Source organism: Haemaphysalis longicornis, unplaced genomic scaffold (assembly GCF_048455015.1).
Source record: "Haemaphysalis longicornis isolate Haplotype H1 unplaced genomic scaffold, Haemaphysalis longicornis Haplotype H1 scaffold_8, whole genome shotgun sequence".
In the NCBI taxonomy this organism is placed as follows: domain Eukaryota; kingdom Metazoa; phylum Arthropoda; class Arachnida; order Ixodida; family Ixodidae; genus Haemaphysalis; species Haemaphysalis longicornis.
The window spans coordinates 182,072,125-182,098,595 of NW_027526445.1; the positions used below are offsets into that span (position 1 = coordinate 182,072,125).

The 26,471-nt window shown below is 47.2% G+C and overlaps 2 protein-coding genes and 1 non-coding gene across 3 annotated transcripts in view; 1 reads left to right on the forward strand and 2 right to left on the reverse strand.

The window, feature by feature from the left end:
- Positions 1–4,468, forward strand: part of LOC144149197 (son of sevenless homolog 2-like) — a 39,001-nt gene extending 34,533 nt beyond the window's left edge. Inside the window, exons 21-22 of the mRNA XM_077680730.1 lie at positions 794–1,037; positions 2,964–4,468. Of these exons, the coding sequence (XP_077536856.1) occupies positions 794–1,037; positions 2,964–3,457 (738 nt within the window). The 3' untranslated portion in view covers positions 3,458–4,468. The remainder of the gene's footprint in view (positions 1–793; positions 1,038–2,963) is intronic.
- A 1,123-nt stretch (positions 4,469–5,591) lies between these two features.
- LOC144149198 (tetratricopeptide repeat protein 8-like) overlaps positions 5,592–26,471 on the reverse strand; it is a 142,790-nt gene continuing 121,910 nt past the window's right edge. Inside the window, exons 5-10 of the mRNA XM_077680731.1 lie at positions 20,981–21,091; positions 20,631–20,770; positions 8,116–8,287; positions 6,849–6,971; positions 6,680–6,763; positions 5,592–6,153 (exon numbers count right to left, since the gene is read on the reverse strand). Coding sequence (XP_077536857.1) covers positions 6,049–6,153; positions 6,680–6,763; positions 6,849–6,971; positions 8,116–8,287; positions 20,631–20,770; positions 20,981–21,091 — 735 coding nt within the window. The 3' untranslated portion in view covers positions 5,592–6,048. The remainder of the gene's footprint in view (positions 6,154–6,679; positions 6,764–6,848; positions 6,972–8,115; positions 8,288–20,630; positions 20,771–20,980; positions 21,092–26,471) is intronic.
- Trnay-gua (transfer RNA tyrosine (anticodon GUA)) lies at positions 23,840–23,930 on the reverse strand. The gene is given in 2 exon segments: positions 23,840–23,875; positions 23,894–23,930. It is a non-coding gene; the product is annotated as a tRNA-Tyr (tRNA).

The following is a 26,471-nucleotide window of genomic DNA, read 5'->3' on the forward strand; positions in this document are numbered from 1 at the left end:
TTTGCCTCTGGTCCTGCTCTAGCACCAGATTATTAATTGCGCCCATACAACCCCGTCAGCAAACCTCTCACGACCGCTTGCAACAGAACCTAAGTGGGCTGGGAGACGCATCATTCACACATTCAGTTGCACTGCAATGGTGCTGAGCTTTTATGAACCAGAAACACAGGAATTGAGGTGTTATAGTACAGCGGTGCAAAAAGGCGTTTTGTCCTACTTGTGAGGTATCTGTCCATTGAGCAGAAAGGAAGCTATAAACTTTCAACAGTGTTCTTGCTGTTTGCTTGCACAGCTGGCTTGCCAAGTTTTTTTTTCAATAGTGTCGGGGGGCGTAAGGGATTAGGGGATGATGACAGACAGATGCAATTAGGCAACTTCTTCGTTAAGAAGAGCATCTGCCAGTGCGTCTGTTTGATGTGTTTGTCCTTTTGAGCCTTAGAAGAGTTCAGGCGTGAGCTCTCATGCAGCCTTGGGGCCTGGACCTAGGCTGTAGATGGGACCACAATTCACCCCGGCCCATCATGGCGCAGTTGTGCATTTGGTTGGGGTGTTGTTGGCAACGACAGTGCAGGTAAACGTGCAAGTGTTCAAAACTGCTTCACGTGAAGAGCGAATCCTCTCCTCATTCTGCTCCTCATGGCGATGGGAAGTGGCACGGCCCACTGCCGTCTTTTGCAACAAGCGTGATCGGGATCACATTTGGAGACGCGTAATGCGGACAGCAGTGGCAGTGCATTGTGACATGCATGCAAACATCGCGATTCACTGTTGGCATTCTTCGTTGCGCTCGCAGCCGCGCAAGTGGCCCGACCTGCCGCTCAAGTCGCCCGGGATCAAGCCGCGGCTGACGCGGTCGGCCGGCAGTCACCAGGTGCTGCCCAGCTGGGGCGGAGGGGGAGGGGCGCCCCTAGCGGCGGCCACGGCCTCGTCGGAGGGGGAGGACGCCACCCCGCCCACCTCCCCGTCCACCCCGCTCACGCCCCCCTACGTGCAGCACAGCGATTCCAGCGTCTTTGCGCCCGTCCTCATCGGGGCTGGTCAGTAGCAGTGGTCTCTCCGCTTCCGTTCTGTTCCACACACAGAGACACCCAGAACGTTTGGTGCTGCCAGTTGCGAGAAATGTCAACTGTAAACTGATGGAATGTTGATTACGTTGCTTCTGCTTCCATTATTTCCCAAGCCACTTAAATAATGTAAAATATATATATATATCAGAAAAGGCATACACCACAGGCCTCCCCGTTGCACAAGGCTACATCACAGGGTGTGTTTTGAACGTAGTGGTCAGTCTGTGTGTGGGGGAACTGTATTTTAGTCCCCTTTTATTACCAGCTTTTCAAGTTGCCGTTTTGTTGAAGTCAATTCACGAGACAACCTACTAAGTTAATGGAAAACTCTAGGCTTGTGCAAATATTCGAGCGCTTCGAATATTCGAACAAATACTACAGTATTCGAATTCGCTTCGACCCAAATTAAATATTTCCGATATTTCAAAGTATTCGGGGTGAAGGAATATTAAAACTGCATTCAAGTGCTCTCAGGAGTTTCAGTTTCGTTAGGCAAACTGCAGTGCCACTGACATCAGGCCTGCATCTTGACTACATGTGGAGCCAAGGCAAGCTAAGCCACATTCAGAGCGTTGTCCTAGCCATCTCATGCGCACACGTTCGTCAAGGTAGTCAAGGCCCCCGTTTTATTGTTTCAAACAATGAAACGGTAACGAAGCAATTTGTCTGGTTACCGTGTGGCACGCATGCAGTGGGCAGGTGTTGATCGTACTCTGCGCTTGAGCTTCAGTGGGCATCAGTTGCTTCAGTCAGTCGAGTGACATGGCCAATGTGTCCACGGGTGCCAACCCGATATGAAACTTTATTGTGAAGGTCCCGCTAGGCCAGGAAGCTCAGTGTCCCAAATGCCATGCCATGCGACTCTGGCGACGCATTTAAAGAGGCACCCGGATGTCTTCATGCCACACTGTAAGAAACGTGCGCGGAAAAGTGTAAGTCTACTGCTGTCGCTAAGCCTGACATGTCACCATTTCAAGCCGAAGCTAAAACATACGGCGCCAAAAGCACAGCAAATGACAAAGGCTATTCCCGGATTCATAGTGTGCGGGATGCATTCTTACATAGAACAACTTTGCGTAGAATAACTTCAAACTGTTCAGTTTTGTTCTTCGGACACCTGAAATCTATTCGAATTCGCTTCGAAATAAAATATTACTGTTCGCACTAGCCTAAAAAACTCGCATACGCTTTTAACAAGACCCAGCTTTATGATAATGTACCAGCTCGCATCAAATGCTTAGAGCCCATATGGATGTGATGTTGTAAGCGCAGTTGTCATCGAAACAAAAGCAATGAATGCTGTAGCAATCTACAGAGGATATTGAACAGAACTGAAAGTGGGCCTGTCTTCCAATCGAGTGCGAGCCATCATTATTTGCCACACATGCTGAATGACCTTATGGGACATTATCTGGACACTTTTGGGAGTGCTGTGTCATTGCCAGGAATACCTCTTGTGCAAGGGTTGAAACGCCGTGTTGCACCTTGCCTCAGTTTGTCTTTGAGGAAGCAAGTGGCATCTGTACTCCATTTAGCGTAGGTATTATGAGACATTAAAAAGCACTCTGTTTTGTGTAGCCAGAAGCTGATCATTACATTACTACCTTATCAGTTGACCATAGGGCTTGTTCCACTAGCGCAGCCAGTAGAATGCTTGTCTATAACAGCGATTTCAACTTCAACTATTTACATCTGAAAACTGCCGAAACATACCCCTTACAAAAGGGGCTGAGGCGTCAGAATGCCACAGTAGTTTTCTACAAATCCCTCTTGGGCGAGGCAGGACAAGGCTGGAAGTACAAAAGCTGCATTTCTGATAAGCGTTCTACCGGCAGTACATAACTGTCCTGTGGCACAGTGTGCTAACAGCCGCAACTTGCTTGTCTGTTCTTCCAGCTCTGTCGCCCGCAACAACGCCGTCGGCGCCACCTTCCCACCCTCCACCGCCACCACCACCCAACCTGCCACCTCTCCTGCCTCCGCCTCCGCTTCCGCCGCGAAAGAAGCGAGACTCGTCCACCTCGTCATGCGACCCCTCGTCACCAACAGGGTTCTTTCCCGACGACCAGACGCCACCGCTGTTGCCGCCCCGCGACAACCCCATGCCGCGAGAGGCGTCTCCACCCCCGCTGCCTCCGCGGCGGGAGGGTGGCTGGACGTTGCCGCGGACGCCGCCTCGGACTCTGGACCAGCCGATGATGGCGGCGCAGAGGACGTTGTCACGCCGCAACTCGGCCCACAACGGAGACCTGGCATCGCTGCTTGCTGCGCCGCGGCGAGACACGGCGCTATCGCCGCCCCCGCTGAGGCCACCGCCGGCCACGACGCCCCAGTTGCCTCCGAAGACCCACAGGCAGCCGCAGTTGGTGGTGAACCACAACAGCAGGTAGCCCTGAGCCTTCTTGCCAGGGGTTGCGGCCAAGCTCCAATTGCCGGAGAAACGCCGGAGGTCGGCCATTAGCTTCGTGGGGGCTCTTTTTGTTACCGGCCAAAACGAAGTACTGCCGAGGCCGCACGTTCTACCACGGTTAGGCTGGCCGAGCTCTGCTGGTGTCCGGTGAAAGGCTGAATACCGGCCATTACAAGGTACCATTCAGCCGTGATTGCTGGATTGGCCAAACCCTGCTTACCCCCGAAACGCCGGAGAAGCCCCGTTATTGGGTGGTTGCCGGAACAGGCCACTGCGAAGCACCATTAATTGTCTTGGCAGAGAGGACATGCCACTTGTCTCGTCCTGCGGATGGCTTCTGGGAAACACTTCTTGGATCATTGCGTCTGTGGTAGCCATTCTGTGAGGTGGATTTGCAGCAGGCCTGTACTGATGTGAGAAGGTGATCACAATTGGGCTCGCTCTCCACACGAGCTTAGGGCGTTCCGTTTCTCTGTGGGGTTCTAGCGGCCAGCTGTTCATGAGCGCTCTTTCTTTGCTTCTGCTGTGACCTAGCGCGACACGAAAGCTACGTTCACAAATGTGTCGTAAAGAGAGCAGGAGATAAGGATACGAACAAGTGTTACGAACACGGCTGGCCGCCGCGTCCCCTCTTCCGTTAACCATCTATAAGTATTTGGTCCATCCATTGGGCCACTGAGCCACCAGGGACAACTACGGCTTTGGCTTGGATCAAGACGGCCGAAGCAGCGGCGGCGCCTTGCCATCGCAGCAGCAGCGTGTGTACATAGATGGACCGACGTGCCCGTGGGCGGCGGCAGGACCGGGCATTCGCTTGTGATTACGACGGCCCCCTTTGTTCCTTGTTGTTGTTGTTGCCCGAGTGTTGGGTGGGACAGTGTGTGTGTGTGCGTGTGCGTGCGTTCTCTCCTCCTCCTCCTCCCCATTGTGCTTGATACACAGGAACAAGGTAATTTATTTGCCCAATAAAAGCGCAGTGGCGGATCCTGGACACTGTGTGACCCCCTTTTTACTTGCTGCTTGCCGAAAGGAGGCTTGAAACCTTCTGCAGCAGAGGTTGAAGTACAATGTAGTGGTGAGTTGCAAGTCCAGAGTGCAGTTGAAACGTCCGCCGCAGACTGTCACTGCTTTTGAGGAGGCAGACTTGTCTTAGAGGTATTTTTTTATTTACCAATCAGTTTTAATGAAACTGCACGGCATTATAGTTTTTTGTGCTGATTTCAAATCTGCCGTCAGAATTTTTGTAAGTTGATTACATTTTGAGTTAATGAATAATTGCCAATAATTTGGGTCACAGTTACAAAATAACCACTCCGTACAGAATGGCAATTACCACGTGGCTAGGCAGGCAAATGACTAAAGAATACAACGTAGGAAGAACTTTGTTGATTCAGCTATTTTTGGTCGTTTTACAACACGGTGAACTTTACTTCTCCCGCGCTCTGCCAGGAATGGCTCACAGGTGGTGCCAATTTAACTCGATTATAATTTTCCAAAGCCTCCATTTGAAAAATTTGTTTCGAACATTGTATTATTCACACATTTGAGTATCAGAAGCAAAAAGAATTACAGTTGTACCTGCTCTGGGTGCCAAGATATCTGAGGACAAAATGGTAGCTTTGCATTGCAAAAATGTGCCGTTTCACCATCGAATTCTGTGCTGAGTGAGCTGCAGAGTGCACTTTAAAATGCTATTACAATATAATAACAACAAAATATGGTGCCTTTTGATGAGGAAATTTACAGACTGATAGAAAAATGGCTGTGGAGGCTGAAAATGTCATATTTCAGAAAACGCTTCTTTTTACCGTTTTTCGGCCCCAAGACCCAACTGCCCCCTTAAGTGCAGAGCACTTTAGGAGCTCGCCTTGTCGTCATAGCTCGCTTGCTGGACCCAAGTAGAGTCACACGGCGTTTACGGCGTTTCGCCGTAGCAGCTGTCGTCGCGGCGTAACCCAGAGGCTTCGAAAACCAAGCGTTCGAAACTCATGACCCGCTGGCACTTGTCATACATCGCCCCATTGTTCAGCACAAAAATAACTGAAGGTACATTTGAGGCAAAATGTATGTAATTGACCGGCAGCGCCTGCGTTCACTTAGTTAGGAACGTTCGTTGGGTTGGTTTTTACGACAGTAAGCGAAGAAAAGTGGCAGTGCAACGCCGGCACGTGCAGGAAGAAGAGCAAACAAAAAAGAACAGAACTCCCACTGGCACAGTTTCAGGCAGGGAGTGCGCGAGCACTGTGAAGGCGGGAAATTCGAATTGCATTTCGTGGCAGCAGTCATTGAGTTTCATACAATAACAACTAGAGATTAATCTGGCGCTGCGATCGTCCGCCAGGATGGGCGTGATGGGTTGTTCTGGATTGGGATTGGCACTCGATGGCTTGCGGAAGATATTATGGATTGGATTGTGCAGCCAGTTTCGTTTTCATTTTGGACTTGCATGAACCACATTTTCTTATGTTGGAAGAAGGTGATGCGATGCGTACACGCTGAATTGTGTTCCCACACAAGCAGATAATTTATTTTGACCATTAAAGTACACAACCGGTTTGTAAACGGCTCTTCTCAGTGTTTGTGGAAGAAAGCTTGGACCTTTTTCAGCAGGTCCGCGCTCGGGCCGTAGTTCGGGCATTTGCTGGCGGCACGTGCACAGCCCTGGAGGTCTCCGGTCTGCAGGGAAGACACAGGGACATAAAGGGAAAGACGTTTAACGGAAACAAACACTGCAGCTCTGCAAAAAGCTCTATAGAGGTGAATTTTTTACTTTGTGCTTCTGAGCACAATTCTGAGAAGAATTCATGCTGAAAAGAATTCTGAGAATTCTTTTACTAATGACTGAGCTGTATTGCACTGCATTTCTGTTTTACTGCTTTCCGTTATACAGAAAATGATACAAACGATACAGAAATTTTGAGAATTCTCTACTTATGAGTGAGCAGTCTTGCGCTGCTTTTGTGATTTACACCAAACACGTTTTACTTCATGGGTTGAAGGAACACGTCAACACACAGCATTTTCTTCTTGTTTTTATGAGTTAATTGCATGAGTGTGCTGGCGGAAGCACACGTCTGTGACTTCACTAGTTTGTTTTGCTTTGTTTTTTGTCATTTCTGTGTGTTTTCGCATTAATCGCACGAGGGTGCTGACTTAGCTAGCTTTGCGATTTTGTTACGCCAAGCAACCCGCTTAAACGTACCTGTTCCAGCACCAGCGCGTGGTTGTAGTGTGCTTCGGACAACTCCGGTGCCATTTCACCCGCCGTGACAAAGTAGGCAGTCGCCTGCAGCCATTGAGTGCCGTTAGCGTATGATTTCGTCAATGGGATCACTGGCGACAAGCAACACTTCGTGTGCCGCATAGTATACCTGGGCTACATTTCCGTTGGTAAGCTCGAGGACCCCGAGGTTGTTGTATGACTCCGCGTGGCCGCTGTCGTACACCAGCGCCAGTCTGAAGGAACGAATGGCCAGGGCTTTGTCGCCGACAGTCTGCAATGGGAGCAAACTGGTGATTAACGGAGCAATAACATACGGTGGCAGCGACTTTTTAAAAGGAATAATGTAGATAACTCTGCTTTTTTCTCTTTTTTGTCAACGTCAACGAAATAAAAATGATGGCCTCACTCATTAGCTTTGTCCTAGACCATACATGTGTCTTTTATTTTTTATTTTTTTATATCGCTTAGGCTTGTAACGACCCACTCTGTGTGTGCAATACGTAAATTTGTGCAGCGTACCTGGCACATAAATGCGTGGCCAATGGGCCCGAACGTACCAGACGCTTTGTGATGCGTTCTAACTGCGATGGCTCGGCTCCCAGGTGCCGGACTGTCATTGCAGCTTTGAAGCGCTGTCCGTGAAGAATCAGGTGACGAGAGCAAATTTACAGTGAAGCTATATATGGGTAGGATCTCAGGGCCTCACGCCGGCAGAAACAATTCACTCCGCGGTGTGTTTTCAGCGTATGTAAAAATTCATAAAAAATAAAGTTTTAGGGCCTCTGTATTTTGATCCGTCTTATATCAGCCCTGAAAAAATCTATTTTCAGCAATGCATTTGCGCTTAGAGGGGAAGCCAGCTTTGGGGAGATTGTTGTACGCTGTCTTTCCCACATTGTGCGTTGCAAAGAAGTGGAGCGAGGCGTCTTTCCCTCTTCACCCCTGACATTTCGCAATGCCCCGCGCTCTTCGCCGGCCATCTATACGGCGCACTAGACCCGACGCTGTGATTGGCGTAGCGGCGCCAGATTATAAAGTCATTGTCTCTACCCGCCAATCGTGTGTGTCTTTAGTCTATGGCGTAGAGGTCGGGCCACTGTCTCTATTAAATGGGCCGCGCCTGCTTGAGTGCTAGTCAGAACAAACGACGTGTCTCAAAAGCGAGTCGGGCTCAGGATCACCCCACCATGTTCCAAGCGAGATTCGCAGCCGCGGGCGAACAGATCTCTTAATTACGTTCTCGCTGTCCTGGGGGCTAATGACTGCGCCTGCGGCCGAATGAGAGGTGTCACACGTACGACGACCATCATATTTACGCACGTAGAATATGATTATCTACCAGGGAGGGAAGAAATCTGTGTCGGAGATTTGGGTCCTACAAGGCTGCATACAAAAGCCGCTGTAGTATACCGCACCAGCGCCACGAGCCCCAGGTTGTACCAGACGTCGGCCAGAACGTGGTCCTCGGCCAGCGCCAGCGCCCGGTCGAAGCAGGTGAGCGCCATGTCGTACTGCTGCGCGTAGAAGCAGCACAGCGCCAGGTTGTTGTACAGCTCGGCCGTCGGCATGCCAAGCTGCAGGAGCCGCCTGCGACCACAACCCCGTGGTTTGTTAGGCCTGCCTTCTGCTCGGAAGAAAGTGCGGGCTTTAGACTCTGAAGTAAAAGTCAACAAAATATGCGCCCCTGCACTCCGTGCAGATGTTTAACCACACTGTAAATACTTTGCACCCCTAAGGGTGTACACCCTATAGTTGATGACAGGGTAAGAATGCAGCTCCGCCCACAAGCGTTGTTTGGCCGCTAGCTAACTCTCCGCGGTTAGAAAAAATAGTTCTTTATATTGCAGCTGTTTATACCCATGATTACTAATATGAGCGGCTGACAGTATAACCATCTGATTATAATGTCGTTTATATATGTTTCATTCCGAAGAATGAATGATTTTCACAGGAAAAAGAAAAAGTCGTCCTCATTGAAGACTGGCTCAGGAGAAAAAAAATTACTCACTAAAACAAAGGTTATTCTTGATAGAAACTATTTCCGGTGTATTTTATGCTTAAATCAAAGCTATCTGTGATTGTTTTACTGTTAGACAACAGAAATAAACATATAAACAACGCGCACACGATTTTTTGGGTCTGAATAGTTCGAATTTCGACCGCTGCACGTCACTTAGCCGTCGTCTGCTTGGAGAAACATAATCAATGGTCGTCGTTATATTTTGTCGGGCTCGTCGCAGTTCGACTATTTCTTCACTTCGCGTGTGCAATCATTGTCAAAAAATGTAGTCGGTACAATATCTTCCACAGCCATCATCACCGCTAAATCAAGCGTCGTAAACGCAGGGCGGAAGAAAGGGGCGGTTCGTCGCCGCAATGGCTAGATGCAGTGCACGGACTGTGTAAGCCCAGGGTGAAAAGGAAACCAGCGGCGAAAATTCATCGGTGTCTTTCAGAAATCGGCCGCGATATCAACGGGCCACGCATTGTTCTATGCGACTGTTTCGAACGTAGTGACGCACTGCAAACACCTATCGCGGCGACGCACCCAACCATGGAGGTCGCGATGCCGCATAGGGTGTCCTGCCTTGCGAAATCAGCTGTAGGTGCGAAGAAACAAGTGTTATTTTATTCCGCTTAAACGAGACAACACCGTATGGCGCGAGCAGAGAACTGCGGGATGTCAAACGTTACAAGACTAAGCATTTCTACTTCACGAGACACGCGAGTGGCAAGACGCTCTACGTCAGTTGGTTAGACTGACAGTATACAGTGTCATGCTTTCAATCCAGGCGACCATTTCCGAGTTGTTTCCCGGCGATGTAATAAAAGATCTGCCGGCGTTTCTTTAGTGTCATATCACCACCCCGCAGTTTACAGTGGAATGATAACGCAGAGAACCCCAACTGACGGTGAAAATTGATAGAAAAACACCCTTAAGCACTAGCAGCCGCCTAAAAAAATTACTGTTGCGAGTTTTTATGGAAAAAAACGAATAGTGACCTACAAATGCATCCGTCCGAAGTTCGTTTCCAAGTTGTGCTACATTTAACAACTTTCATTGGCTTTACACTGATGTGCAGCAGCCTACCGTGAAGATATTTTTATTGTTGATGAGGCTTTTGAAATAGCGTACATAAAGAAAATATTCGGTTCAACTTGTAGTTGCTTTGCAGCCATGTCATGTCAAGCTTTTGTGGAAGCATTTTAATTCCTGATAATCTTCCCGAAGCCAATAATCTTCCCCTATGTACACCAAACAGTGACGTCGAACACTGACTGCCCCATACGAAACCTGAACGAACAGCTATACAAGTGCACTCAATTCTTACTGCACCTATTTAGACAACCACACTCAACAGGCCCAATGATGTGAGTATGAACGTGAGATCTAAGTGAATTATTTAAAAATGTGCTGACATCTCCATGTAAGCATTTCCATTTTATCCACTTCTGCAACCAATCAGAGCACCGAACTGGAACAGGGAGAAGAAATATTTAATTCTCACTGCCCCTTGTCAACGTGTCATGGGCTACTGCACAAGTATTTTCTATTCTTAACACTCTTTCCAGCCAGCAGCAGCAAAGTGGCACCCTGAAAGCCTGACATTGGATCCATTTTGATTTGCTGCACCAGTGTTTTCAATGCCTAATGCAGCTTTAAAGCCAAAAGCAACAGTGTGCACGTGAAAAGCAGTGACTTCACAGCGTGAAGGTGTGGCATGAATTCATTGTAACGTACTACATAAGCATCTTCAACTCTCACCACAACTCCATGGCCAGAAACTACAATGTGTGTGCGAGAGAAGCAGCGATTTCATAGCCTGAAAGTGTGGCACGAATTTATTCTAACGTACTATGCAAGTGTCTCCAACCCTCACCACAACTTCATGGCTAGAAGCTACAATGTGTGTGTAAAAAGCAGCGACATCACAGCTTGAAGGCCTGGCATAAACACGTTCCAACGTATTTTATTAGAGCTTTCACTTCTTACCATAGCTTTCTAGTCAGAAGGAACAGTTCAACCTTGCAAAGGAGTTACATAGCATCTTGAAGAAGTGACGTAAAATCGTTGCGACCTGCTGAGTAAGTTTTCCAATTTTTACTGCATCTGAACCAGCTGGAAGCAACAGTGCGCACAGAAAGCAGCGACATGACACTCTGGAGGCTTGAAGTTTAACCATTTTGATATGCCGCATCACTGCTTTCTATTATTCTTGCAGCTGTATAACCAGAATCAAGAGTGCATGCTTAAAAAGTATGAACATAGCATTCTGAAGGGGTGACATACCTCATTTCTACCTGACACACAAGTATTAGCAATTATTGCTGCAGCTCTTCAACCTGAACCACCTTCAGTCACTGTTTGAAGGCTCTCCACAGTTGCTGGAACAATAAAAACATCTAAAAGTGGGAAGCGGTGTTGAATCTAAATTAAGGTATGCTCCATGATAAGACGCTCAAACATGTCCTCCACTCTGTATAATAACAGTCCATCATGACAGAGACACTGGAAATCTGAATGTCTGCCAATACACTGTAACCCCTTTGTTGAAACTTAAACTGCACAAGCACCAAAATGCAATCATTAAACTACAGCCATCACTATGAAACACAGCTGCAATAGACAAATTTTTGTAACTTTGTAACCCTGTAATAGACAAATTTTTGTAACCCATCACACAAACTGCATGAAAATAAAGGGAAGATAAACTATTGGTTCATTCCTACTAAACGCATTCAGCTATTTCAAAACAACTTTAACAGCTCACGACACTTAATGAGAAATTCCACACTGCACACGAAATACGCAGCCTCAGTACATGCATAGTCAGTTTCTCTGATGCCACTTAGTGTAGCGATGGAAGCATACGCACCATAAGCTTAGCAGGCATAATAAAAAGCAGTGCGCGTGTGTATTTTTGGCAATGTATAAAAAACTACGTGGTCATGTTGCGGGGCCACACATTTCCGGCTTCCTTCAACGACGTGGTTCAAATTTCAAAATCCAGCAATCATGCACTTTCGATGTTTATTTAGCCCTCTTATACGTTTCAAAAATGCTACTGATGATTACGACCAACCAATGAGTCAAGAAACGAAACGCAACCACATTTGATTACCTCAACAATACTCGCACTCGTTCATACTTTTGTATGTTCTATAACGTGCCCATTGACACAAACAGAACGCCATAGGCACCCGTCTCTTGCAGGAAGGCAGGTTCATACCGATTTTCTGAAAGCTACCCAACCCAGTCTCGGATAATTGTGCACGAACGTTTACTTCTTCGCGAGTCCCTGCAATGATGGTTTAATCATACCTGTTTACGCCAGGGGGGAAAAAACGCCACACCGCTGCTCCGTTCGTACCCCGGCAGGCTAAACCAATGCGCGAATCGGCAAGGAAAGATACCTCACATTGTAAGATTTGGCAATCGTCTTAATAACGTGTTCGGCTGTACGAGCGGCCGTATCCGGCCAAAAAACACGCCGCACACGTTTGCACGATCCGCGTCGAGCCGGACGGACACCACGTAGGCCTGCGCTCAACATCGGGCGCAGCCTACGCTCACAGCAACAAACGAAAACGCTTGCAACTTGTCACCGCTACTGCCGTAGACGAAAGCAAATCGCATTATTTCTTCACAAAGGTTGCGTTACACCGACACAATATCCACAATCACACCAGCAACAGATGCAGCTTCGACGCTTTCCCGTTCTCAGATCGAGTTCGTTGACGACGTTCCGAGTACGTAAAGCAGCCCACCAGTGCCGCCACGATTTCCTCACGTAGTACGTACAAACCACGACGCGGTAAGACACACACGGGACAGGTGACGATAAGCGGCTTCCTGATGCACTAATCACATTCGTAACACAAATCGCCGGCTTCCTGATGCACTAATCACATTCGTAACACAAATCGCCTACAGAGCTGTTGGTTCTCGGCAACCTCGTTGTCGCTCGACAGCGCAGCAGCGGTGGGGAAGCGAGCGCGGCCATATTGGAAGTAGTTCTCCGTTCAAACGTACGTCGCAGGCGTCACACAAATGGCGAGACGCCATTGGTTGCGGATGAACACAAAATCCCTTTGATCTTGAAAAGCCGCTGCAGAGTTAAGCTGTCACCAACTATAGCAAAAAACGCAAATGAAAAGCATCCTTGAGGGTGTTTTGTCCTTTATTACCCCCACCCTCTTTAAACTTGGAGTTTTATCGTTGATTACACCCTTGCGAAGAGCGTTTTTTTTTCGTTTTAAGGGTGTTTTATCGTTTAGTACACCCTTGCAAAGGGTGTTTCTCTTTGTTTTTTTAGTTGCATGGGCCCTCTTGGCTTACCGGAAACCTTTCGAGCCAGAGGCATTTCAGCGTCTTTCTGTAAACGCAAACTAGCCGGAAATGGAGTTTTAATCAAGTAATGTGCCCTGAAAAGTACCTATAGCAAAAAATGTACTCCCTAGGCATGATCTAAAGAAGTGGACGAACCTGCACGGTAGTACCGTTGCCCATCCGGGTAGCAAAAGGGAGGATTTAGAACGACTTAACACCATTTGTGAGATGGCGTTCGGTTCCTTGTATACTACCACGTCCACAATAAACGCCCTATCTGAGGTAATCATCTCAAGCGGGCGGTCGCCATGTTAGTCTTCTGTTGTCTCCATGCACCAGCACTTCAACCGTGGCGTAATGCTAATTAGAACGAGTAAGCAGGACGCGACGGTTGCACGCAGCTACAAAACCAATACCGTACGTATACCCGTATAGATGCTTCAACCAGCGCGATCACAGGCAGAGAGCGCGGCCGTGTTGTCTCAATCTGTTTATTTGGCGATAGGTGTTGTCAAACTCTGCTGCTAACGAAGAGGCAGTTATCGCCGTTGCAAACAATTGCAACGTTCATCTGCTTCGCTTGCTTGCGCATACATAGACGATTTAAATTCCCGTGCCAGCGCGCCAACGCACCCGACTGCAGCGACTCAACTTGCCCTGGCGGCACGACTGGCTGCCCGGATGTATACAACGTATCTTGCTCCGTGGGTACAACCTCTGTGCTATCAACGCAGCGCGGCCGGTGACTCGGCGCGGCCGGAGCTTCAAGCCTCGCCTTGGGCCGTCGTTTTTTCTTATTTGTGAAGGACTAGTAGTGCCATTTGGTGGAAAGATTTTCATGTGCCCCTGTCACACGAGGAACGGCCGCAAACAGCATTTGGATACGGCGACAGGTGTGGACAGCTCGCTGGTAAGTGGTCTTTCATCAGTCGATGCGTTTGTCAAACGTTTGGATAGGGTTAACAGCGAAGTACCCGGGTACCCGTGCCGCTCACCGCTCGTACGCGCACGGGCAAAGAAAAAAGCGCACACTCGTATTATTTTACTTGTTTGTGGGTTTTGGGGTATGCGTTCGCATTCTTTTGTAGGCTGGTTTGTAACAGGGCATTCGAGGTGAAATCGTTTGTCGCGCGCGGCGTCGTTTCAAAGCAACGTGACGGTTACTTCGTGCTGGCGAAAATCAGCGCAGTCAGACGGAAGCGGGAAGGAACGTAGAGAGGTCGGGGAAGATGGCGCTAATATATAAAAGAAAGCGTAATGCAAGACGAGAAATATAACACAACCCGCCTGCATTTCTCCTAACTTCAGGACAGAGCCGCACACGGGTACGTTGTCACAAACTCGAGCGTACGACGTCTAAAAGTACCGTATATTTTTTTTTTCATTTTTCAACGTGACCTGAGCCACTTATCTTCTCATTGCCGCGCATGCAGACCTGATTGTGTCCCTGTGTTTGAGCGCACAGCCATCCTTTTGCGACATAAGAACCAGCAAACGCGAGAAATTGTAGAAGCCAGCCACATCAGAAAAGCTGGTTCCGAATGTGTCAGTCATCCCTCTATCGCCCTGCTTAATCGAGAAGTCGCATATTTAGACGCACATTGAGCGCTATTTCGGTGCTTCTGGGAATGCGTGTTGGGGGTGGGAGGGGGTCTTAATCCATGTATGATGCGGTTATCTTTGCTGATTTTTCGCCTTTCGTGCGCCTCAAAGTTCGTTTTGTGGTTTTGTTGTTACGGTTTTTTAGTATTTTCGGCTGAGTGCGCCGAGAACTGTGACGCATTGGGGGCGCGGCAATTGGGCGCTTGGGCATATAAAGCTTTGAATTGTGCAATAATAAACTAGTTGCGAGTGTGCGCTTGTGCCGTCTTCATGTGTTCTTGTCCTCGTTAATTTGCGCGCAGTTTATTTTTCGCAATGCATAATTACCAACTCGCCCAACTCGCAACCCTTTTACAGATCCTATACTCCGTAAAAATGAGTTGCCTGTCCTTTTAGGTACGGCAAAATCTCGCGCAGCGCATCATTCTGCCAGGGGGCCATATCCTAATGTCAATGCACACACTATGAAAGCAGCTTGCACTTAATGCGTCACATTGTCTGCTGATAAGCATTTTAGATTCGCCCCTCTCATCATCATTCACTTCGTGGAGATGGCGGGATTTTCTTTCATAGCTTGTTGTCACTGCAGTAATTAATAGCAGAATCAGTCCTATAAATCACAGAAACGGTTCGTTTCACGTTACACACTAACACACTTTGCACCACACGGAGAAACAATCGGTTGCAGTGATGAGGCATAAGGGTAACTTGTTGTTAAAGGGTCATTGAAGACAACCAGCAAGTTGATTTCAAACGGAAGTCGGACCTCCGCATAGCCATTTCAGCATTGATTTAGTGCCAAGATGCCTTAAGTGCTGAGAAATCGCTGTTCAACTGCTCATCAAGCGTGACGCAAACACGACTGCAGTCGCTGTTTGCATCAAGATAAACCGGAAGCAAGTGAAGCAGCGGTGATTAATAGCAGTATACAAGCAACTGAATACAACATTACCACGTACCAAGCAGTTTGGTCAGTTCCGGTCAAATCGCTCATGCTTCCCCAAACTCCCCTGTCATTTGCCGTTCGAGACCACTAAGCAAAATGTTTCTCCATTGGACCTGTGATCAGTATTTACGCTTCACTGAAGAAGAACATTGGCCTTTTGAGGCCTCGCAAGTTTTGGCGTCGAACGATTTTCTCATGCGTAGCTCGCATGCTCCCTTGGAAAGCGGTACTGCCACCCCAAGTATGGACGAGTAGCACCATCCACCGGCAGCCAAGAAAGAAGTTGTGCGCGTCAGGCCACTTAAGCCCTTCCGGTGAAAACGTGTTTTTGCTAGTTTCAACCTTATTTGTAAGGGGTAAGGTGTAAGAGGGGTATAATAGTGTTCCCCGTGAGCTAATCTATCAACCTAGAGAGACTTGCATTTTAACTTCACTGTCATTTAAAGTTGTGCTCGAGTATATTGTGCGGAAGTAATATCTTTTTTATTGCTGCAAAAGCCACGATGGTTAATGTACTGGCACTTGGTTTTATGAAGCCTTTGCATTCCTAATTTAAGTACTGAAATTCGCAGGGAACCTGGCATAACAATTTTATTACTGTGCCGAATTATTAAGTTCGTTTAACCATAGTGTCTGTTTTGAATTTTACATGTGGGGCATTTTTTTTCTTTTTTGCTTTTTCAGGTAGATGTTCCTTTGACTCCCTGCCTGCATTCCGCGAAAGGGGAAATTAGCCTCCGCATCGATGGCCAGATTGTCTTGACTGCATCATCTTTACTGGGAGGACTGTGTAGTCTGTTTGCATCGTTCTGGGTTTTCAACATTCAATATCCCAAGAAGGCACACAGAGCTCTGACGTTTGTGGAACATGCCTTTTTGGACCTTGCCAGCACCAAACCACGTGTGAAGGATTTAGAACTAATTACCTTTTATCGCATCAATATCCCTCACCAATATTTTATTTGTTTTCAATCCTGTAATCATCGGATAGTAGTTTAAAGAATTTCGTATTATGTTTCTGACGTTTTCTTTTCTTTTTTTTTACTGAACAGGGGATATTTGATGGGCCCTTCTGTATGCTGATAATACAGCTATCTTTTAGTGAAGCAATAATATTAACCAACTAATATAACTTGAAACAATTATCTAAATAATGTTGGCAACTGGTGCCAAATGAATCAACTCAAAATTATCGGAAAAACACGAATTACATGGCTTTTTCTTCTCACTCTGAAGAAGCTGTCGCGATACCACCCATTCTGTTCTATATCCTTGCAATTAACCCCTCAGACTGGGTCACTCTTCTTGGCGCATTTGTGTCTTTATCAAAACGCACTGGTATTTTCCGCAGCATATTTCTCGTTCTTTATATTACTCATTTATCCATAACCATCTCATTGCTGTCTGTCTCCTACATCATTTATCTCTTGTGCCTTTACCATCTACAAAATGCTCGTTACCTTTCAATATAAAATCGTTACACAGCTCTCGCACATTTCACCACCAATTGAAAAAAAATTTTGTTGTTGTAAACCACTGCAACCATTTTTTTCACTTTGTGTACTGAGTACTGATGCGTACTGATAAGTACTCACGCGTTATCAATCCTCTAGTATTATATAATGATGTCACTTACCATGCCGTTGTGTTTGTGCCTATATGTTTTTCGCGTATTTCCAGTTCTTGTAGTAATATTGTTTCTACAGTTTGTTCAACTAGCACACAGATCGCTAATTTCACCACCAACTGAAATTTTTTTGTTGTAAACCCCTGCAACCATTTTTTTCACTTTGTGTACTGAGTGCTGATGCGTTCTGATAAGTTCTGATAAGTACTGACGCGTTCTTGATCCGCTATTATTATATAATGATTTCACTTACCATGTGGTTGTGTTTGCGCCTATCTTTGTTTTTCGCGTATTTCCAGTTCTTGTAGTAATATTAATTCTACGGTTTGTTCAACTAGCATTCTATTGCTGTCTTCCATTCCTAACTGGCGTGTTTTTTAGCAATTTACCATTTTTGCTTTCTTATAGGAGGTCGCCCTAAGTTTTTTTTTCGGAGCCTCCTTGTGTACACCATGTACCATGTAAACTTGTATGCGAAAGTTCGTTTGAAATAAACCTGAAACCGAGCAAAACCGTGTGAAATCAGTACTCCCGCAGGGAACTAGAAACTCTCCCTTGTGGCCTTGAAAAAACTCCTTTCGGAAGGCCTACAAAACCGCCCCAACTTTGCAAAACTCCATTCAAAAGAAATAAATGCTTCCCTTGAACCTCCTAAAAACTCCCCTCGCGAGGCCTACAAAACGTAAAACTCCATGCAAAAGAAGTAAATGCTTCCCTTGAACCTCCTCAAAACGCCCCTAAAATAACAAGTACTTCCCAAGGGAGCCATAATAAGCTCCTATTCAACCGCCTAAAAAGTCCATAAACATCACTTAAAAACGCCTTGAGGAAGTAAAGAGTACTCCATTTTGATCTCCTTAAATTCTCCCTAACATTTCTTAACACTCCCTAACTACCTCCTTTCTATCACCTAAAAACACCCTGTTTTGAGGAGGTAAACAAAACCTCCCTGTTCCATGTAGTAAAAAAACTCCTACAAGGAGGATCACTAGAGGACAGGCGAAAAAGAACCTCTACGGAGTATATGGGTGGAAAAAAAGTTTAGAGTGATATAGTGGCCGCGATACGGTGCGACCCTATGAGGTATGGTCAACAGACCTATGGTTAAGCGATCGTATGAGGTATGGTATTGTTAACAGACCCACGGCCAGGGCGCCTAAGTTGCATCATCACTGGCATCACTGGAAGTTGCTGGCTTTGCTTAAATTGTAGTTTCGTCACAATGTGTTTCCCGCTTCTTGTGGACAGATATAGCGCGAACTCCGACGACAAACAGCTAGATCTCTCAAATGCCCCCCACCCAACCCCCATGCAGTTCCTTATACAGTAAACGTTTGACCCAATCGATGGTGCAATATTTTTTGTGCACCTCCCTCCATAACTTTATGCTTCCGCTTGCACTGCCGGAGAACTTCCGTGTAAAATGACGTTATTTGGACAATGAGAGACTATACACGAGAAACCAGTGAACATAATTATATGTATTGTCCACTTCAGAGGGAGATCTAGCGCCAAAAATTCCGAACCATGTACCCATGCGGCAGGCGCCATGTTGCCCCTGTAACGTCCTCGTTCACCCCAAAATCTGTTGCTCCAAATAACTGTGGACGGAAGTTCTAGAGCACTGCACGGGCCCGGGCTGACCCGAAAGCCCAGGCCCGAAGCGTTTATCGGCGGGCCCGGGCAGGACCCGGGCTCGGACTTGACGCCGTAAGGCTGGGCCGTTAATATTTCTGACCTGGAGTCTAGACGAAAGTATCAATAAACATGTTACGAGTTTACTTCTACGCGCTTCTTTATGTTTTAGTTGTACTCATCGTTTTAAAAACGTGGTTTTGCTAGGTCTGATAGTCAGTCACCGTACTCCTATTTCAATGGCATTTCATGTACTATCATTTCGGGGTATGAAATACCAAATATGCGATTACAAGTAACATCGTAGCGGCGAAGGGATCAATTCAGACAACCTGGAGCTCCGCACCTATACATGTCGCACCCATCAAAATGCGGCTGCCGTGGCCGGTAATCGAAGTCACGTGCTAGAGAAAAAAATTACACCATCTTCCCGTAGGGGAACCCTGAGTAGTATGCAAAGCAGCCATGGGGTCGACTCAAGTGCCCATTAGTTTTCAGTCCGTCGTTTCCGTTAGGTTGAGGTACGTAGCTACCCTTATGGGAAATTGCGTTGAGCCCATGGCTGTTTCGCATACTACTCAGGGTTCCCCTACGGGAAGATGGTGTAATTTTATTAGATGCGACGGGGCTACGTCCCTCCCTTGTCGTTGTTGCGCCGTCCACACCCCCACTGCGCATGCTCGGCTTGCTGAACGCCCGGTGGTGTCCTACCCTTTAATGGCTCCTGGAGTGACAGTGTTACCGGTGTCTTCCTGGGCCGGCCCGAGATGAGCCGAGCAAGCGCAGTGGGGGTGTGGACGGCGCCACAACAAGGGAGGGACATAGCCCCGACCATGAGATGCTGGAGCGACAGTGTTGCCGGTGTCTTCCTGGGCCGGCACGAGACGAGCACGCTTCCCCTTAAAGGGCTCCTGGAGCGGCATTGTTGCCGGTGTCTTCCTGGGCCGGTGGATGGACGGACGACGGACGACGGAGCCGAGAGCAAGAGATGCTTTGCATCTAAAACCGCAGCTGAGTAAGCACTGCAGGTGAAACATTTTAATGCACGTGCAGTATTCGTGGATTGAAACGTTGCATCAGAAATTTCAGCATACTAACTTGTGCTCGAGACAACCATGTGATGTCGCCAAGAATCTGGTAATCAAAAGTGATGGTGTCTCTGATGTAGGAATACGAGTTCATATTACGCCGATGTGACGTGGTCTGAAGACGTTGGAAGCTAAATTGCGTACACTCCTCAACCCTAAATTTTCGCATATCGATCCACGAATGCTGTACACACCAACGTTGGTCCACACTAGATGCTTCGTCTGATTGCCCACTACGAAGACTACTCGGCTAAACGAAACCGCCGCCGGTTGTGACGGGCAGAGTGCGACCGGCCGCTCTAGCGTCCGCGAAGCAGAGAGAGAGAGAGAGAGAGAGAGAGAGAGAGATGAGGAGAGGAGAGGCGCCCGGAAACAAAATGGCTGCACCCATATGTAAACAAATATCACATGGTGCCGACCGACCAATGAAAATCCTGGCGGCACATAACAATGAGAGAAAATAGAGCCGACACTCTAAAAGCCTTTATTTAGTGACGCTATCTAATCCTGGGCCTGGTCACGCACACGCGGTCCCTCCCTAGGCTTAAAAATAAATAACCCGGCCAGGGCTGGGCTCACTTAAGGACACCCGGGCCTGGGTCGGGCTTGGGCTTCATAAAGCGGGCTCGGGCCGGGCCCGGGCCTTAATATCAGGCCCGTACGCTCTAGCTGGAACCAAGCGAGGAGCCACCCGTGCTTGCCTGTAGAAGCGCAGCGCCATCTCGGGCTGGTCAGCGTAGAAGTGGTGCGTAGCGACGCAGGCGATGGCCTCTACGTGCACGGCGTCCTGGGTCAGCAGGTCCCGGTACAGCTTGGCCGAGCGCTGAAGGTCGTGCAGGCCCTGCAGCCGAGGAGAGATATATATGCACAACACCCTCGTGCGAAAGTAGCTTGCCCAATGCGAGCAAGGGGAAAATACATGGTTAATTAGATTCTCCTGTGGAAGTATCGGTGATGGGTGGAGACACTACCGCACTCACGACTGCTGTATCGCGCGCTCATAACAAAGTTGAGGAGGCTGACCACAGCTGTCGGCTGCGCGGAGACTGACCTCGTATACTCGCGCCATCGGAGCGATGAGGGCCGCCTCGCCAGGAAACTTGTCGAGGCCACGCCTGTACGCCTCCACGGCCGCCAGCGGCTGGTCCATCTGAAGCTGCACCTGCACGGCCGATGAGGGACTTCAAATATCGACGCAAGATGAGTGCCCGTAAGCAGTGCATACAGCCCATGACACAGTCGCTCCCCATTGCAGTCCCGAAAGGCCACAAAAGAAGCATCACTTCGTTTATGGCCCCAGGCTTGTCTGAACGATTGCAGGGACACTGTGCACTGTCTTTCATTCGCCCAGTTTGCCTGCTTACCTGCTCTGATTTGGGCATTCTTTTTGTTTGTCTTTCTACTTACGCTTACTCTTTCTTTTTTCGCTCCTCAATTTCCGCGCCTTTCAATTTTATGCACCCGTTTCTTCCTCTTTCAATGCCTCCTTTCCTAGTCCCAGGGGCGTAGCCAGAGGGGGGGTTTGGGGGTTCGAACCCCTTCCGAAATTTTTTCCAGGCAGTGCGTAAGAGAGATGTAGGGCTCCTTTAGACAAAACTCACCCTTTTCCATAACCCAGAACCCCTTCCGAAAAACATTTCTGGCTACGGCCCTGCCTAGTCCCCATGTAGTCAGCCGGAATCTTCTCTGGTTAACCTCCCTGACTTTCCTGGGCTGTCTTATCCTTCCTTCCTTCCTTCCTTCCTTCCTTCCTTCCTTCCTTCCTTCCTTCCTTCCTTCCTTCCTTCCTTCCTTCCTTCCTTCCTTCCTTCCAACACATTGACACGTGTTGGAAATATTTTGTGTTCACGTAGTAACTTAGGGCGCCAATGAAGATGTGAACTTTGTTAGCCGTGAGTCAGCCACTTCCGAAGCGCAGGAATTTCTCCAAATGTTTTGTAACTTAGGGCTAATAATTTATAGCTGTAGTCTAACACACTTAATTGTTTGCGTGTTGGATGGTTTATATGTCGCAAGTATTCCTTTTGCACTCGTTGCGTAAAACTCTAAAGATTCCATTTTGAATGGAAATAAATGTTTGCCACATACTAGCCAAAAGAATGTCTGCTCGATGCGTTTGATAACGTGCATGTTGGCGGTTCTTCGATTATTACCCTTGTGTAATAATGTAACCCTGTCCCAGCTGCTACTTAGTCAACTTTGATTTGCTTGACTTTATAGGGTTGTCAGTTTACGGAGGGTGGACAGACCCAGTCAAGCCAATCCTACGAAGGCTTTTTGTCCGTGTTCCTGACATCTCAGAGGACGACGTTGAATTAATATGATTTGACTTGATTCGATGGTTTGTTGTCCTGTTAAAATTAACTTTTTTTTCTTTTCTCGCTGATCCCTCTTACGGTACAAACACTTCTTATCGTGCTCAAGACAAGATAAGGAATTTGATACCGGCTTGATGTCGCTTGTCCTTGATTTGACGTCGCCTGTGCTTGCGTAAGTTTGTATCTATGTTTTTCGGTAGGGGGAGGGCTTTTTACGTTGGCACTGGATCGGCGACATATCCATCATGGCGTCCAGATGTTTTTTTCCCTAAAGTTGAGCCTGTATTCCATATGATGACAGGTAGTAATATTGCTTTTTCTCAGACGTTCCTTTTAAGCTAGGAGAGGAACTCTCTGATTTCTGCAAAAGTAATATATGACACAATTTAAAGACCACTGCAATGATCGCTAAATTTGGAGGTCGAGGGCTTCCCTATCTTCTGTTCTGTTATGCAGCCTTGAAATCAAGCGTTGGACGGAAGCCCGTCTGGTCGGGAAAGCGCCTAACAACAAATAAAAACTGACACCGACCATGATTGTTTATAAAAACCAAAAAGACATTTCGAACCATATTTTCGGTTTTTATAAATATTCATGGTAGGTGTCGGTTTTTAAATATTGTCATATGCTGCCTTCGTCAGTGCGGGTAGGTTCAAGGTACGGGAGGCTGCACGATATATGTCTAATGATCAGTGCCTGCATAAGTTATGTCCTTTGTTTTATTCTTGCTTTTCACCTGTCCAGGTGTTTTTAATGTGGTCCGAATCGTCAAACAATTCTGGTATTTTAGTAGTGATTGTGATATCGGCTCTGCCACTTCTCTGTAGCGCCCGGGCCAAGCATTCTTACATTGCTGTTCTCTCGGATCACATGCTGACCTATTTTATGGGGTGTTTTTTAATTGGCCGCGTGGAGCCATTCGTAGTTTCCCAGAGAGAGCTTGCACCGGTGACAAGGCCGCGAAAACTTCAAAAAGAGATTTTAAAAGTTGTGTAGTACATTAGACGCCATACACTCCGTTTTATTTCTTACTAGGACACATTTTAACTTGTTTCTGTATATAATCCAGGCTTCCCTTGATTTTTGAGACCCTCGAGGTATTCTTCTGGTCCTGTTTTTATGTAAGAGACACAATGTTGGCGCCGGCCTCATTTTCGGTCATCAGAGGTGCTTTGGTGTTGGCGCAAGTTGTGAGCACGGCTGGCATCCGTGTCTGCCGGAGATGAGAATACATGTGGCGCGTAGAAAGAACACCACTGTACATGCGTGGTGCCGGCTGAAATCGCGTATCCATTTTTTTGCATTTGCTGTAGTATCATTATCCTTCTCACAGTCTGCCGCTATTCCTTACTCACGGCCGGCCCGCATGTCTGGCTACATCAGTTGTAGTTTTCTGTTAGCACCGATGACGTACTTCTGGGGATGCTTGTGGGTGCCCATTATAGTTCACTATAGTGCCCATCAAGCGTCCCCGGAAGTACGGCTGATAGCGGACGGCTGGCAGGCCACGGCAAAATTGAGAAACGAGCCTAATAATGCTATCGTGCTAAAAAAAAAAAAAAGCGAGCCCGCAAAAAAAAAAAAAAAAACACTCCGTCGAGCCGGATTCGAACCAGCGACCTATGGATATCCGCATCGTTGAACCGCTACAGTCCACCGCTCTACCAACTGAGCTATCGACGGAACAAATTCGAGCGACCAGCCGGCTTGCCCGCACGCCGTGGCCTGGAATAGTAGAAAGTGACCCATAAACGCACGCGAGAAGGTGCGCACCGTCCCTCCCGGCCTCCAACCTCTTTCAGCCGCTTTCCAAGTGTCCCGTTACGTGCACTGCTACGTGAATTGACTGCACTATGAAGCGCCTGGCTCTTGCGTTCACGGAGCGAGAACAAGACTATGGTGGCTAGTATAACAAGACTGTAACTCTCAATTTAATGTACGTTTCGTGGACAAAATTATGGTGCAATTAACCGCTGTGGTGATCTGTATCATTACTGCGGGTTAAATTCATTTGTCACAACTACTTATTCATAGTAAAGTTGTTAACGTTACACAATGTCTGTCTGGTGTCATTGCATGGCCGTCTAGGGAGCGTATGGTTACAGAAAACGGCTGTAACTCTTGTTGTAATTGTCGAAACTGTACCGAAGCAAATTATACGATAAATAATTTATAATTAATTCAAAGAACGTAATGTTTCTTCATTTGAGTAACACAGTAAGTCCCCATTCATTATAACTCAATACAGATATCCACCAATACCGCTTCGCTGATCCTCTATCTTCACAGTAATGGAAAAGCTCTGAATTTTCGTCTCCGGTAATTCACAAGCAGCCCGCATAAAGCACAAAATTTACATTGGCTGTGTTTATTGTGGGCAACGTATGTATTGGTTCATCGTCAAACTTGCGCGACACAAAGTGGATCGAAGAAAATAAACACGTAGACAAACGCTTGTCTCTGTGTTTCTTTTCTTTGTAACCATTTGTGTAGCGCTATTCTCGCGATGAGTCAATTCCAACTAGGCCGGCTCACTCTGATGTACAGTTGGTTGTAACACGCAGCAGCGGCGTAGAAAGGGGCGAGGGGGCGGTGTTTCGGTGTCAGAACACCCCCATAAATTTTCCGACCGGTGCATTTCTTTCATTTTTCTCGCCCGTGCTGTTTACACACCCCGTCGATATACTAAAATGTAAGAACGAAAATACCATAATGAGACTAAAATAAGATATAGATTTGGTGTAGGCCGTATTTGTATTTATTTCTGAATCGACGGTGTATAACACCTCTCGAAAAATATACCTGGCCGCTATTGCAGTGGTTGCACCATCTGAACTTATTTCGGAGGAATAGAACGCAGCGATACGACGCGGCATCCTGTGTTCAACATCCTTGCCTAAAACATACCACACCTGTCCTGACCGAAGTAACGCGGGAAATAATCTCGTTATTCGGCCTAAAGTGGCGCCGTGAACGTGAGGAAAAATTGCGCAAAAAATGTGAAAATTGTCAAATTGCGGCAACAAGCTGACGGCGCTTCTCAGCTACATTAACCTTGCATTTTTTTAGTGGTGTTGAAGGAACGTGTTTTTACGGAGAAACTGCACATGTTTGATCACCCCTGTGCTCGCGCCCGTGTGGAACGAAAACTCGCGGGCTTGTCTTCAGCGGACGAAAAAAATCATAAAAGAATAAGAAGCCCCAAGTCTTAGGGCCTCCATATTTTGATGTAAGGCGTCCTATATTGCCCCTGAAAATAACGTCTTCCCAGCAATGCATTTGCGTATAGAGATGAAGCCGACCTTAAATATATCGGTGTAAGCTTGGTCTTTGTAAGCTGGCTTCCCCACATTGTATGTTGAGCAGTGAAGCATATGGCCATCTGCGAAAGGAGTGTTGTCCCGATGCGACATGACCGTTGTCCTCCGTGGTCGAGCGATTCGGGTTGGTGCGTAGCACAGACAGTCAGATTCCTGCTCTGTTGAAGGGAAACGGACAGCCCCATGTTTGTTCGCTGGAACAAACCCCTAGTCCTTATCATTTACATTCGGCTAATTAGCTAAGAAGCATTCTCATGATTAGGGGACGACAGCGCAGCTAATTAAGGACGGAAAGTTGGGATAGTTGGTTAGACGATAATGTGTACATTTTACTAGCGCAAAAGACGGACCACACGAGTAAGAAAAGCACAATGATGTCTAGTTGATGTCTAGCGTTCGTCCTGTGTTTTTCTTACTCGTGTGGTCCGTCTTTTGCGCTAGTAAAATGTACACATTAGCGCAGCTAACGCACGGACACAAGGGAGGAGAACAGGTACACACACGAGCGCTATCTCTTAGCTTGTGTCCGTGTGTAAGCGGCGCTGTCGTCCCCCGATCATGTTCAACTAACGAGCCCAAATAGCCACTTTAAAGCATTCTCGATCGCAAATGACAAACAAACATATTTTTTTCTCGTGCACTCATTGTAATACCCCGAGCTTCACTGCTTATCCTTATTTACGAAGGGGCAAGGCGCTGATATTTTTGTTAATTTCTTAGACATTTTTTTCTGTTCGTTTTAATGAGTTTGTCGCTTGAGTGTGCTTGATTGGATCCACATTAGTGATTTCAGTAGTTCACTTTTATTTCTTTCAAATATTTTGACTTTTTTCTATCCGCTCCAATTTATGTGTTCATCGGATAGGGTATGCTGGATTACACATTACAAACTCTTACTACTGCA